The following is a 14,477-nucleotide window of genomic DNA, read 5'->3' as shown; positions in this document are numbered from 1 at the left end:
TGCCTCAAAAAAAAAAACCAATTAAGGCCCCATATTATGTCTTTTACAATCCTGTTTCTTAAAACTTTGGTAATTAACACCTAAATGTTATTGTAAAGTCTCTTTAATGAATCCTATTAATCCCTATACTTTTCAAGTTTACACTGCCTTAAAATGTCAGGAATGATAACAATTTTTTAAAAATCCCCAAATATCCTTATTTTGAGGTAGGGGAATGAAGTAATTACAGAAAAAAGATATATGGGGGTGGCCAGGTAGCACAGCGAGTAAGAGCACCGGCCCCAGTGTCGGGGTGACTTGGGGATCAAATCCAGGCTCAGACACTTAGCACCCACCCAGAAACACCTGGCCATGTAACCTTGAGCAAGTTACTTAACCCCAATTGCTTAGGGGCGGCCAGGTAGCTCAGCATGTAGGAGCACTGGCCCCAGTGTCAGGATGACCTGGGGATCGAATTCGGGCTCAGATACTTAGCACCACACCCAGAAATAACTGGCCGTGTAACCTTGAGCAAGTTACTTAACCCCAATTGCTTAAAAAAAAAAAAAAGATATATGGCTTCAAATATTAGACAACCATATCCTGATTGATTTTTAACTCTCCATTCATTTAATAAACATTAAGTAACTATTATAGCTATGTAAAACCTTGGATGAAACAGTATGATAAATAACAGATGGTTCTACAAGAAAAATGTTATAAATGAGGGATTGGCCTAATAACATTACAGCAGGATTTCATAGCATTATGGTAAGGTTTGGTCAGAATGTAATAATGACATTATGTCAACATGTGGTGGGAACACAAAATATATGCTGCTTGACAGCAGGAAAAATTCACTTCTTTAGCATGTGACTTTTTATCTCCCCTTATTACCATCATCATAAATACTTGTGCTTTGATAAAACTAATTATTTAGTTGTGTTTTGGTAAAACATGTATCTGTGCCTTTTAAGAATATTATTTCTAGGGGCAGCTAGTAGCGCAGTGAGTAGGGCACCAGCCCTGGAGTCAGGAGGACCTGAGTTCAAATCTAGCCTCAGACACTTAACACTTACTGGCCATGTGACCTTGGGCAAGTCACTTGACTCCAACTGCCCTGCCTTCCCCGTTCCAAAAAAGCAAAAACAAAACAAACAAAAAAAATATTATTTCTACTTAGTTTCACCAAGGTGAACAGGGCAGGAAATTTCTAAAACTGAAACAAATTACACAAAAAATACTTTAAGTACAAGCAATCTATCTGTTCAAAAAGGATGGAAAAGTAAAAGTTGGTTCAGCTAGATTCTGGCTAATCTACTGGACAATGAAAATAATCACAAGGCGTAATAAAACATTGCAATGGTTTTGAGTAGCAGAAAGATTAAAATATACTCAATGTTTTCAGTATTCTAATTCTTTGAAAATTGTCAATTTGTTTGGTCTACCTAAATTGCATGACATTTGCTATTCCCTAACTGAGCTGTATAACACTATTATCCGAATATTTGCCACTCTATCCTAAAAAAAAAAATCCATTCTATCATTGTAATTTGCAATTTTTAATGTATTTTTTTCTTGGCAAAATTCTTAGGAACTATACTAAGAATTATTTCTATTCTGTAATAAGGATCTGAGATTGTGGGTGAATAGAGGTAAGGAAGGAAAACAAACTATGATCACGTAAAGAAGTTCTACAGAGAATAAACATTTAAATTTATCTCTGCTTCCTATATTGAGATTCTTCTACCATGAAATAATTATTTGTAAATATAACCAAATAAATTAGAGGGAACAAGGTGGTTGGAAATAAGAATAATAATGCTTCTATATTCATTTTTCAAAACCAACACAGAAACTTTTGCACTCCTAAGTATAATCACACAAATACACTGACAACATTTAAATGAGCAAAAATGGGATATACCTACCTTGGAATGATAACTGCATCCTGGTAATCTTCTAGTTTGAAAATAAAAGGTGATTCTTTTGTATACTGAGTACTGGGAATGCCCGTACGAGCTTCAGATTTTTCAATATCATCCATGAATTTAAAGTCAATGTCCAAAGTGCTGGAGTCATTAACTTAGAGGAAGAATAAAAAACATCTTTACTTTGTTAAAAATAAAAATGACAAAGACAAAAGATTTCTGACAAAGAAAGAAAACTCTGCCACAAATTACCAGATTTATCTAAGTTATGAATAGAAAAATAAAGTTTTACATCCTAGATTTAAATTGCTTCAATACTTCAAAGGACCTGTGATTTCACTGAGGCAGTCCACTTTTCACCAACATACACTGCCACTCCTCTATGGCTTGGAAGACAATTTCTACAAGTTGCTACAGGTGAAAAATTCATCATCACCCTGTTATTCACCTAGTCATGGCCATCTTAGGCTGGTTCTCAGACCACAGAAATATTGTTCATCACTGGGCCCATAGTTAGCCCTTACAATTCATAATCAAAAAGAATTAGTGATTTTGTGGGATACTGCATAGGATAGTGAAAGTTAGAATTTCTGCTCTATTTTAAGACTGAAACCTTACCAACATTAAGAGGTAGAACACAGTAGGCTGAATCAGCTTCTGTGGGTTTGAATTCTAGTGCAGGTTTTTCAAGCCGAAGAATATGTGAAAATATGTACTGGTGAAGTCTTGTGATCAGCTCAAGCATTTGTAAGGACAAAGTAAAACCAGATTTCTTCAACTCAATAGATATAGTAACCTCTCCAGAGCGTGTATACACAGGAAAGTGAGGAATCTAAGCACCAACACAAAAAAGCCCCCAGCCAAAAGTTAATGATTGAATGGTGAATATAGTTACATCACCTATAAACACACAGACAACAGATATGAAGTATTTAAATAAGAGAGAAATATTACTTTTCAAACACTGAACTTAATTTTGGGTTAGTAAAAGATTCCATATACCCATCCTTTCTCTGGAGAAGAATAAAGGAGAAGGAAGTAGACGGTAATGTAGAGAAGAGGTGATAGGAAATTGCTACCTGAGGTATAGGTTTGGCTGTCAGTATTCCAAAGCATCTTGTGGTATCTTCTGGTGGATAGAGCTTTCGTCTCCTAAAGTTAAGCTCATCAGGTAAAGGAGTAGTTAATACCATCCCAATTACATATAAGTAACAGGGCTGATCAGGCTTAGGATAACTATTCCTCAAACATTCTGGAATCTATAGTTGGAAAAAGAAAAATCAGAATCACTAAAACAAGTCTCACTTAAAATGATCTCTTGACATTAAGTAATTTTTCTCAAATTAATTAAAAGTTGCAAAAAAAAAAAGCTTAAGAAATAAATACACAGGGGTGGCTAGGTGGCGCAGTGAATAGAACACCGGTCTGGAGTCAGGAGGACCTAAGTTCAAAACCAGCCTCGGACACAACACCCACACACAAAAAAACTAGCTGTGTGACTTTAGGCAAGTCACTTAACCCTACTGCCCTCCAAAAAAAAAAGCAAAAAAAAAAAAAAAAAAGAAATACACAGCACAAGATCTATAATAATCAATCAATCAATCAACATTTATTTAGCACCTAGGATGCCTCAGGCATTGTGTATTGTGTATGCTAAACACTTGAAATTACAAAGAGGGAAAAAACAGCTCCTGCCCACAATGAGCTTACTATCTAATTGAGAGATGTAGAAAGATGGTCTTATATTTGTTAATGTAATACTGAAACTTTTTTTTACTACATAAAATTTGCGAATATAGTCTTTTAAAGAACAAAATACAATAATTCTTTATTATTAAAAAGTCAAGAAATTGAGTATTCAGAAAATTTGATAATTGGTTTAGATTGGTTTATCTCAGTGGCCAGTGAATCTAAGTCATATATAAAAGAAATACCCACTATGACAAATACTGGTCCTCTAGTCCTCTAGTCTCTGCTTAAGATATAAAGAGGAAGAACATACCAACCCTCCAAAAAGGCCAATCTACTTTTTTTTTTTAAAGCAATTGGGGTTAAGTAACTTGCTCAAGGTTACACGGCCAGTTATTTCTGGGTGTGGTGCTGAGTATCTGAGCACGGATTTGATCCAGGTCATCCCAACACTGGAGCCAGTGCTCTTACTCGCTGAGCCACCTGGCCGCCCCTAAGCAACTGGGGTTAAGTAACTTGCTCAAGGTTACATGGCCAGGTGTTTCTGGGTGGGTGCTAAGTGTCTGAGCCCGGGATTCGATCTCCAGGTCATCCCAACACTGGAGCCGGTGCTCTTACTCACTCTCACTGTGCTACCTGGCTGCCCCCGGCCAATCTGCTTTTGAAGAACTCTAGCTGTCATAAACTTTTTTGTGGCCTCAAGCCTAAATTTGCTCCTTTATGACTTTCACCTTTTGCTCCTGGTTCTTCTCTCTGGGACTAAACAGAACAAACCTAAGTCTCTTCAACATGACAGTTCTTCAAATACTTGAAGACAGTTACTATGTCTCCCCTGAGTTCTCTCTTCTCCAGATCTAAGCAATCCTTATATGACGTGGTTTCAATGCCCTCCACTATTTTGTATGCTTTCCTCTGACACTTTTGAGCATAACAATGTCCTTCTTAAACTTAGTGCCTAGAATTGGACACAATATTCCAGATGAGGTCTGAGGAGGGCAGAGTACAATGACACTATCAATAGGGGATAAATAGACCAAAGTATCGAATTGAATAGTATTATTGAATTTTGAAGGTAAAAATACATACAGAAAAAAACAAAACAAATCTTGGACAGCATGATGCAAATAGGTAAGCTCTCTAAAAATTGAAGATTTGGAAATTAACAAAAATCCTAGGAAGTTCTTTAGACCAGTGCTGCTTTATCTAGAAATCAGATCCCTATCCCCAAAGACCACAAAGCAATCTCAAAAGAATTACATAGAGCAGGTTAAGCACAGTTCATACCTGCAACTCAGTCCCTGAAACTCTGATTGCAGAATTACATATCTAGAGCTAGAAGGCAGACCATTTAGTTTAACTCCTTAATTTTGTGACTGAGGAAACCAAGGCTCAGGAAGGTGAAAATATGGACCCAAGGTCACATAATAGGCATCACAAGGTGAATCTGCAGCCAGGTCCTCCACCTCAAAAGCCACTGTGCTTTCCACTGTACCATGGATCACTCAGTGTCAGTGTTGTTCTAACCCTTCTTTGCCATTTCAGCTCCTCTCTATCAAACCACTTCCTTATATTCCAAAAGTATATTTACCCTTGCCCAGTCAATTAACATCATACATCTGTTTACCAAAGCTAAGTAAAAATGGGTGAAAGATACTACTGTCACTCCAAAAACCACACCAAAGGTCAAAGAAATCTTGAAGAGGGTTCCAAGAGCCCCCCCTAACATGGCTAACTAGATAAAAACATTTGAGAAGTCATAAAGGAGGAAGAAACTGGGATGTGGGGCCTAAAAGAATGAATAAAAATGCAGGGTAATTCAAGTTCTCTCAAGTTCTAATAAAGACCCTGGGGGGTAGAAAATGATGTATTGAACTGTCTTTCAATATATGTGAAGTTTGGATTCAGAGGACTTAGAGGGCCAAATGTGGCCTCAAGGTCACAGATGCCCCACCTCTGTCCTACACCTATCAGCCCCCAAACTATATATCACCATTTTCAAGATCCAAGAGACAATTCTGTAAAATCTATGAATGCTGCAGAATATACATTAGTTGTGCAGCTTATCTTAATATATGTTTTTAAAAATAAAATTACCCATCTGTCTAAAGTGACTCAGCAGATATATTTCACATTACTGATAGTGCCAAAGCCCTATTTACCTAACTAAAACAAAGACAGAACTAAAAAATAGTGTTAACTACTAGTATAAAGTCCTGGCCTAGTATACTGCATGTAAGTTAGACTCAAAACCAAAGAATTTTTTCCTACCCAATAAATAAATCAAATACTGATTTATTGAACACTTAATATATACCCAAGAGCAGAGTACTATAGGAGAAAGAGGGGTGACTCTGGAATCAAAGGATTTGCCAAGGTTCAAATTCTGCCTCTGATAATATCTGTGTGTGACCTTGTGCGAATCACTTAACCTCCATGGGCTGTTCCCTAAAACAGCCTGTAAACAGTTCCGGTAAAAGGAAGGGTTTGCATTAGAGGACTTCTGAGGCTCATTCCAGCTCTGGATCTGTGATCTTATGTCCCTAGTCTTTGTGAAAGACACAGAAACACAAAATATAATCGCTGCCCTCAAGGAATCTGTACTCAGTTGAAGAGACACAACAAACACATGTATAACAGGAATACAAGAGTATATAGTCTGTTAAAGTGTGTGGTATAGAACACATTGAACATAAAGAAGTTCAGGAGAAGCAGTACAGTCAACAAGCATTTATTAAGCACTGGCTTATGTGTCAGGCACTGTTCTAAATACTGGGAACACCAAAAAAAAAAAAAAACAAAGGGAAAAGAGAAAGTCCCTACTCTCAAGGAGCTTAGAGTCTAACAGGAGAGAGGAAATGCAAACAACTATACAGAAACAAGATGTACATAAGATAAACTGGGTCATCAATATAGGAAATATACTAGCATTAATGGGGATCAGGAAGTTTCTGTTGCAGAAGATGAGATTTTAGCTGGGACATGAGGAAGCCAGGGAAGCCAGAAGGCAGAGATGAAGGAGGAGAGAATTCCAGGCATGGGAAACAGGAAGTAAAAATGTCTGGAAAAGGGAGATATGAGTATCTTATTCTAGGAACAGCAAAGAAGCCAGTGTTACTGGACCGCAGAGTAAAAGGGGAGAAGGAAAGTATGAGATGACTGGAAAGGTGGGAGGAGGCCAGATTATGGATAGTTTTGAATGCCAAGAGGATTTTATATCTGAATCTGGATGTAAAAGGGAGCCACTGGAGTTTATTGAATGAGGGGAGAGGAGGAGACAACTGCCCTTTAGGAAGATCACTTTCACAGTTGAATGGAGGATGGCCTAGGGCGGGGAGAGAACTGAGGCAGGGAGATCAACCAGCAGATATTGCTTCCCACACTCCTCTCCCCCTAACTGGTTCCTCCCAGAACCTCCATTTTAAGAAGGCCTAAGCCAACTATTTCTTCATTCCTCTCCAGGCTGCACTGACTCAGCCCTACAGCACTTCCTCTACCACCATCTTCTTCCAACTCCTTTTTATGTACTCTCTTTCCTCATTAGAATGTAAGCTTCTTGAGAGCAAGGACTTGGCGTCTTTCTGTTTCTATTTGTGTAGTCAGCACTTGCCACAGGATCTGGCACATAGTAAGTACTTAATAAATGCTTAATGACTTGATTTTACTTGACTTCCTGTGTGAAATGTTAGGCTTTACTCCTTTGAATGGTCAAGGACCTCACTGAAGATGCCCAGGTTGTCCCCCTGCCTGGAATGCATTCTTTTCTAATTGCCTCTTGTCACACTCAGATTTCTTCATGGTTCAGTTCAAATCCCACTTGCTATAAAAATCTTTCCAGGTCCCTGCTGGTTGCCAATGCTTTTTCTATTCTCAAATTACCTTGTATTTACTTATTTGCTTCTATAGACAAAAATATAAACTTCCCAAGAAAATATACACTCCTTGAGGAAAGAGACAAATTTTTTTCTTTTTTATGTCTATTTCCAGTGTCCAGCATAGTGGTAAGTGATTAATAAATGTTTGTTGAATTGAAATGCTATATTATTGGACTTGGTGAATTATCACATAAAAAAAGAAACAATTGTAGGACCTGACCATATACAGTGAGTATCTCTTCCATTTGGAGGGCATGGCTGGGTTGCACAGTGGTTAGAGTACCCGGCCTGGAGTCAGGAAGACTCCTGTTCCTGAGTTCAAACCCAACCTCAGATACTTACTAGCTCTGTGACCCTGTGTAGGTCACTTAACCCTTTCTGCCTCTGTTTTCCTCATCTGTAAAATGAGTTGGCAGTAGAAAATGGCAAACCACTCTAGTATATTTGCCAAGAAAACCCCAATGGGGTCACAAAAAGTTGGACACAATTGCAAAGCAACTTCCATTTGGATCCTAGGAGACCCAACTTTTTACCACCAATAGTCATCTAATAATAGTTTCTATGAGTCATGGGACACCACAGCTTCAGAAATATCAAAACTATAAATAATCAAAAAGTTGGGCTGGGGAGACTCTCTGTATGACTGAGAGAATGGCATGAAAAACAGTAACTCAGGATAACCAGTTATGAATAGGTTACCATCTTTACCTACTGTAGGAACTGCTTATGCTCATGCTCCCACACTGAAGTAATAAGAGTAGGTGGACATTGTAAAACACTCATTCCCTCATACTCTGTAATCCAAGGATGCTGGCCTTCTTACTGTTCCTCAAACAAAATACTCCATATCTCCCCATTCTAAGCTTTTCCTCTGGCTCTCCCTCATGCCTAGAATTCTCTCACTTCTCATCTCCACCTCTCGGATTCCTCCAAATCCCAGCTCAAATTTCAGCTTGTAAAGAAAATCCTTTTGATCTCCTCTAATGCTATTGTCTTCCCTCTATTGATTATCTACAATTTAACCTGTATATAATTTGTCTGTATCTAGCTGTTTGTATGTTGTCTTCCTCATTAGACTCTGAGCTCCTTGGGGGAAAGGAATTTTGTTTTGTTTTGTTTGTATCTCTAGCATTTAGCACAGTGCCTGGTACATAACAGGCCCTTAATAAATGTTTATTGTGTGACTTATTTTATATACATTATGTTAGCTTATGTGGTCTCCACAATAACCTGGTACATAACTAAGAATAAAAATTATTATTTCATTTTATAGATGAGTAGGCAGGACATCTAGATGAAAGAATAATAGAAACAAAGAAACAGATAGGAAGAAACATTGCTTATCTCAGGAACTGAGAGGAGACTAGCCTTGATGAAGTAGAAGGTGGGTCTTAGACAATAGTGGAATATAATCAAAGGGAAGGTATGAATCTTACTCTATCACATGGCCTTGTGCAAATCACTTCAACTCTCAGAACCCCAATTTCTTCACCTTTAAAATGGGGATATACTCATATAGGATACATCACAAAGACAGCTATTTACAAACCTTAAATGCATTACAGAAATGGAAATTATTACCATATAAATGTGAATTTTCATCAGAAGAGGCTCAAACTACTGAAAGTGAAACAAAGGGATTTAGATTTGATATCGTAGGAAATAAGGCCTCAAAAGATGATATATCTTTATCCAATTATAATCAATACTAACTGCTTTGGGGTAACACTGCCTTCGTTTTGTGGAGCCTGGTCGACCTGGAACGCTGGTTTCTTCTTCATCATGCAAATCAAGCTCTTCCTCATATTTAACAGTCTCTTTTCCAACTGGCATCAAATGATCATCTAGTTCACCTGTTAATTAGCAAAAGAAGAAAAGAAAATCAGCACAAATAACCTAAACCTTGCTTCCTAATAGTTAAAATTGTACTCTATAAGCAAAGTACAATTTGTACTTTTACTGAGTACACTGACTAGTGAGACTCTAGAAACACTTAACATGAATTCATCATCGTCAATAACATTTTTTTGAACAAAGGATGATAGATTTGGAACTGGAAGTGACCTTAGAGGCCAATGAATTCAACTCCTTATTTTACAGAAAAGAAAACTGAGGCACAGAAAGGTCAAATGACCCCCCCTTACAACCAAAGAGCTAACAAAATGTCTGAAGTGGGATTTGAACAACATTATCTTATTTCTGTAAAAACTGCAAATGCCCACATTAAATTTTGCTTTTCATTCTGTAAGAATGGAATTATCTAAGTGGGTGGCTGTCACAACAAATTTTCCACAGCTATCCAAAGGAGAAACATCATCTGGCTGGATCATGGCAATGACAATAAGTGAGATATCTGGAATACATTTATAATCACGCTATTTCTAAAATGATGCAAATTAGTGATGGGCATTTTTCCACACAAAATAGTCACTTTCCCCATATTATTTTAAATCGTTTGTTAAGGATACTGTTAAGGTTTCCTTTAACTAAAGTACACCATCAACAGTAATACCATCCCTAAAATCTGCGTCCCTATAAATACTCGATATTTCCATCCAAAGGTTTTATTCTTGCATTTTCTGTGCTGATGCTGCTTTTCAAATACCCTTACCAATTTTGTGCAGTTTTTCACAGCAAATGAGAGCTACGACTCTTTCAGCCAGTCTTGCACAACTCATTGGTGGACCCTGAAAATAATGAGACCTTTAATTTGCATATGAGCATCACTAAGTTTTCAATTCCATTAATTTAAAAAGAGACAATAATTGTTTTACCTCAAAATATTTTTTTTAAAGTTCCATTTATCTGACATTATAAAATTCTGCATTTTAAGAAATACTGGAAGGTCTCCATTTAAGAGAAGATGCAGTTTTAGAAGTTCTTATGGAAGAACAAAAGGAAGTTATCATTATTACAGTTGTAAATTATGATTCAATTAATTAATTTTAATAAAATTAAAACAGCTTTTATATACAGTGAGAAGAAAATCTTCATTCCAACCAAATATTATCAGATTACCAGAGTCACTTATGTAGCTACAAACCTATCTTAATATATGTAACTACCATACAAATTATTAGCGATGATACCTAATTTTTAATGTGGAATAGGGAATAGGTTTTTTTTTTTGTTTGTTATTCTAGATAGCAGGTTTAGGTAGGAGCAATAGGTGAAAGCTAGGCAGATTTCAGTGCTATACAAATAACCATTTATTTTAAATTTATATTTCATTTTATATCATAAATTTAACCATAGACAAACATAAACATCTCAGGATACAAACAAGATTATATATGAAATCATGAACTTGTGTTATAGCATTCATTAAATTAAACAACAAAATAGTGACAAAAATGACCTTCTTTGCATTCCTTCTATGTGATCTGTATTTGCTGTGCTATGACACTACTTTTTTTTCTGTATTTCTATCTCTACCTACTGCTGTGGCCTTGCCCCAATAGAAGCCTACCCTTAAAACAAATTAGTATAACTGAGAAAAAAGAATTAAACTGGACAATTCCGAAAATATCTATGTCATTCACTTCTAATTCATCATCATTCTACCAAGAATTGAATAGTATCCATTACTCATCTTCTGAAGTTACAACTGGTCACTGCATTTTTTTTTAATTAGAGCAATTCAACAACTAAATGTGATGTTTCAGAAAACATAAAATATTCAAGCAGAAAGTGGATGGACTCGTCAGGCATACTGAAGAAGAGACCTTTGAAATGATTAGGAAGTTAGACTAAATGACCTGTAAGGTCCTTTCTAACTGTAAAATTGTAGAAATGACATAAAAATAATTTTTAGGAATATTTCCTCCACTTCCACAAGGAGGTATCTCTCTAGTTTGTATGTGGTGTACTAAGTTGTATTTAGATTCCTACAAGCCACATTAGTTGATCTTAAAAGTACAAGAGTTAATCACAGAACAAAATAACTGGAAGGAGGAGGGGAGATAAAAGAAAAATAATGAAATATGACTTGTATGGCTTCCTCTATAGCAAAAACAACATAAAAAGAAATAATACTCTACAGATTCTATACACAAAGGCATGCCTAACTTTTCCATACTTACAACAATGGCAGCGCGTAGAGGTGAGTTAATTGGCAGATAGAGAGTTGAGTAAAATGTACCATCTGGCAATTCTCGGGTTTTACATTTAGGAGCTAGATGAGTAAACGGATCACTTGGTAATCTTGCACAGTATCTATAAAGAAAAAAGAAATTCTAAAGTTGTGAAATAGTGGGGTAGAACAATAATGGTGCTTATTTTCATCATCTTGAATATGAACTTGGCTTGCAACTATAAAAAAGTACTAAAAGGAGTGTGATTTTTAATTCCTGTATACAGTGTTTTATTTTAGTATGATGATTCTGCTTTGCATTTGGATAGAACACATCATATTACAAAAGTCAGTTAGTTATGTATATTCAAACCTTATTCTAGCCAAAATGAGAAAACTACTTGCTCAGATTAAAATAAATACCATCTCAAAAATACAAATTGGCATAACAATCTGGTTATCACTGCTTTGAAAAAATATGATTTCACCTGATATTTATACACTTTAAAAAGGAATTACCATAGATCAAGGACAATAAAATATAATCAAGCAGAAACATGTATCCATTAATCCAGGGTTTCCAATTAATGCTTATACATTAGCTCTTTTTTTTCAAACCTCCCGACCAGAATCTGAGATTTTTTAAAAGTGTACTTCCTGTACATTGAAGACTTGGCTTGGTAGAAATAGATGACAAGTATTTGCAAAAGTACATCACTCATCTGGAATAGGATATTTCAGTATGATTTAAAGAAATCTAAAATGACACTATTGCTCACTTTCTAAAATACAACTCTTGAATATAGGAGATAGGTTTTTAGTCCTAAAATAAACACAAATGATTTAGTACCATACCTATTGATGTGCCCAATGGCTGTATTAATTGTGACTCTTGGACTTCCATCATCTGGCCTCAAAACATATGGTGGGAAAATGTCATCATCATCCACAATAGGTTCAGTTTCAGTCTCACCAGTATCAACTGACTTTGAACATTTGTTTCTTAAGATCTGTATGTTTTAAATGAAGAACTTCTGATGAGTATAAATCCTCTTTTGATCAGTTCTTTCTGCCTTTGTACATGCTAATCTTTAACAGGAATTCATTTCTTTATCCATGACCCTTTCTCACTTCAAAACCCTAAACATACACCTCCAAAAAGGTTTCCCCAATGACTCTCATGCCATATTCCCTCAACATAAAAGTACAAAGTCTCCACTATATCTGTATTGGTATTCCTCTATAAATGTTGATATCTTTTTTAATAAATACAATTGCTGAACTTTTTCCATTATGTTACAGTCTTATGAAACACAGTCTCCTAGGAGGCAAAGGGACTGGAATCAGAGGGCCTGGGTTTAAGTCCTGGTTCTGTCACTTATCAACTGTATAATCTTAGTCAAATCATTTGTTCTGAGGCTGTTTCCTCATCTGTAATATAAGGATGAGAATAGCTGCCCTACCTACTTTACTGGGTCTCACAGAATTAAGGGGAGCCGGAAGGGGTCTAGTCTGGAGGGTCTTAACCTGAGGTCTATGAACCTGTTTAGGTTTGGTTTTATTTTGGTATCTTGATAACTACATTTCAATATAATATTTCCTTTAAAATCATAAGTATTTTATTGTTTACATTTAAAAATATTATTCTGGGAAGGGAAACATAGGCTTTACCAGATTGCCAAATGCGTCTGTGACAAAAGAGATTATTCCAATCCCTTCATTTAACAAATAAGAAAAGCTGTTCAGAAATGTGGGAGAAGCAGGATTAAAGTCCAGTCTGGCGCTCCTTCCACCAAACCACTTTCCTTCCCTTGTTGTGAGGATCAAAATAAGATAAAGTTCATAAAGAGGCGTGGTAAACATTAAATTGCTGTACCTATGTCAGTTACTATTATTCGATTTATCACATATTCCTACACTAATCCAATCCATACTTACTGAACCCTTCAAGATAACTCAAAATTTCATCTTTCCCAGGAAGTCACTCTCAGTTAAAACATAACTTCAATTCAATCACCCACTTATTCTTGTTGGTCTCAGAACTTCTAATTTACACAATTATTATGCCATATCTGTTAGGCTATTTCAAGGAACTCGAGATCCATCCGAATGCGTAAGACTTGGCTCTTCATTAGATTAAAAGGTTTTGGTTTCCTCTGTTTCTTGGTTATGTTCTTTAACAGTGCTGACTACAATGCTCAACGTGTCATATTCAATAGAAGCTTATCACTATATCCTCAGCTCTCTAGAAATGCTGCTGATGAGGACTGCATTTTTATGAAAACCTACCTTTTCAATAGCTTTGTAGGTTTTTAGATCTTCTTCAAAACTCTTTATTTTGTCTGAATCAGCTAACATGATATAATTAGAGATGGGTGCCCTTGCTCTTCCCTTGGACTGTACGTAAGATCGGTATTCCATAGGCAAATCAAAACGAACCACCAAGTTGCATTTCGGTATATCAACACCTTCCTCTACAATACTGGTTGCAATCAGTAGGTTGGTCTCATGTGCCCTAAATTTCCTAAGTACCTGTAAACAAAAAAAAGTTCCAAGACAGAAATAGTTCTTAAACTGCACAGCCATCAATATAACAGAAGTCAAAACAATAGACAAGAGTAGGTAGTTAAAGCAATTAAACCTAAAGACAGGTGAGCAAACTGATGCCACTATTCCATACACAAGATGCACTGAGTATTGAGACAATAGGCTAAAACGATAATAGCACAGTAAAGGAAAGAAAAGCAATCTAAATACACAAAGTACCTTCCAATACCTTAATGTGGCCATAAAATCCAAGCATTTGGTTGGGCTGCTGTAACATGAGTATATCCAATCAAGTGACTAAATGCACTATAAAACTCTTGAAGTATTGTTAACCTAACAATCTGCATAATTTCTTTCATAAATAGTTTTTCAAATATATTGATCTCA

General features: G+C 36.2%; 1 protein-coding gene across 8 annotated transcripts in view; it reads right to left on the bottom strand.

The window, feature by feature from the left end:
* Positions 1 to 14,477, bottom strand: part of DICER1 (dicer 1, ribonuclease III) — a 104,259-nt gene that overhangs the window by 34,372 nt on the left and 55,410 nt on the right. For 7 of the 8 annotated variants that reach the window (XM_069104258.1, XM_069104261.1, XM_069104257.1 and 4 more), the window contains 8 exons: positions 13,833 to 14,075; positions 12,399 to 12,553; positions 11,554 to 11,686; positions 10,083 to 10,158; positions 9,185 to 9,324; positions 2,990 to 3,169; positions 2,529 to 2,742; positions 1,911 to 2,064 (listed from right to left, as the gene is read on the bottom strand). In XM_069104258.1, coding sequence (XP_068960359.1) covers positions 1,911 to 2,064; positions 2,529 to 2,742; positions 2,990 to 3,169; positions 9,185 to 9,324; positions 10,083 to 10,158; positions 11,554 to 11,686; positions 12,399 to 12,553; positions 13,833 to 14,075 — 1,295 coding nt within the window. The remainder of the gene's footprint in view (positions 1 to 1,910; positions 2,065 to 2,528; positions 2,743 to 2,989; positions 3,170 to 9,184; positions 9,325 to 10,082; positions 10,159 to 11,553; positions 11,687 to 12,398; positions 12,554 to 13,832; positions 14,076 to 14,477) is intronic. The other variant, XM_069104263.1, reaches the window with a different exon arrangement.

Source organism: Petaurus breviceps, unplaced genomic scaffold, assembly GCF_028583685.1.
Source record: "Petaurus breviceps papuanus isolate PSGF00001 unplaced genomic scaffold, PetGlider_PUasm1.0 685, whole genome shotgun sequence".
In the NCBI taxonomy this organism is placed as follows: domain Eukaryota; kingdom Metazoa; phylum Chordata; class Mammalia; order Diprotodontia; family Petauridae; genus Petaurus; species Petaurus breviceps.
This window is presented reverse-complemented; position numbering and strand designations above follow the sequence as displayed.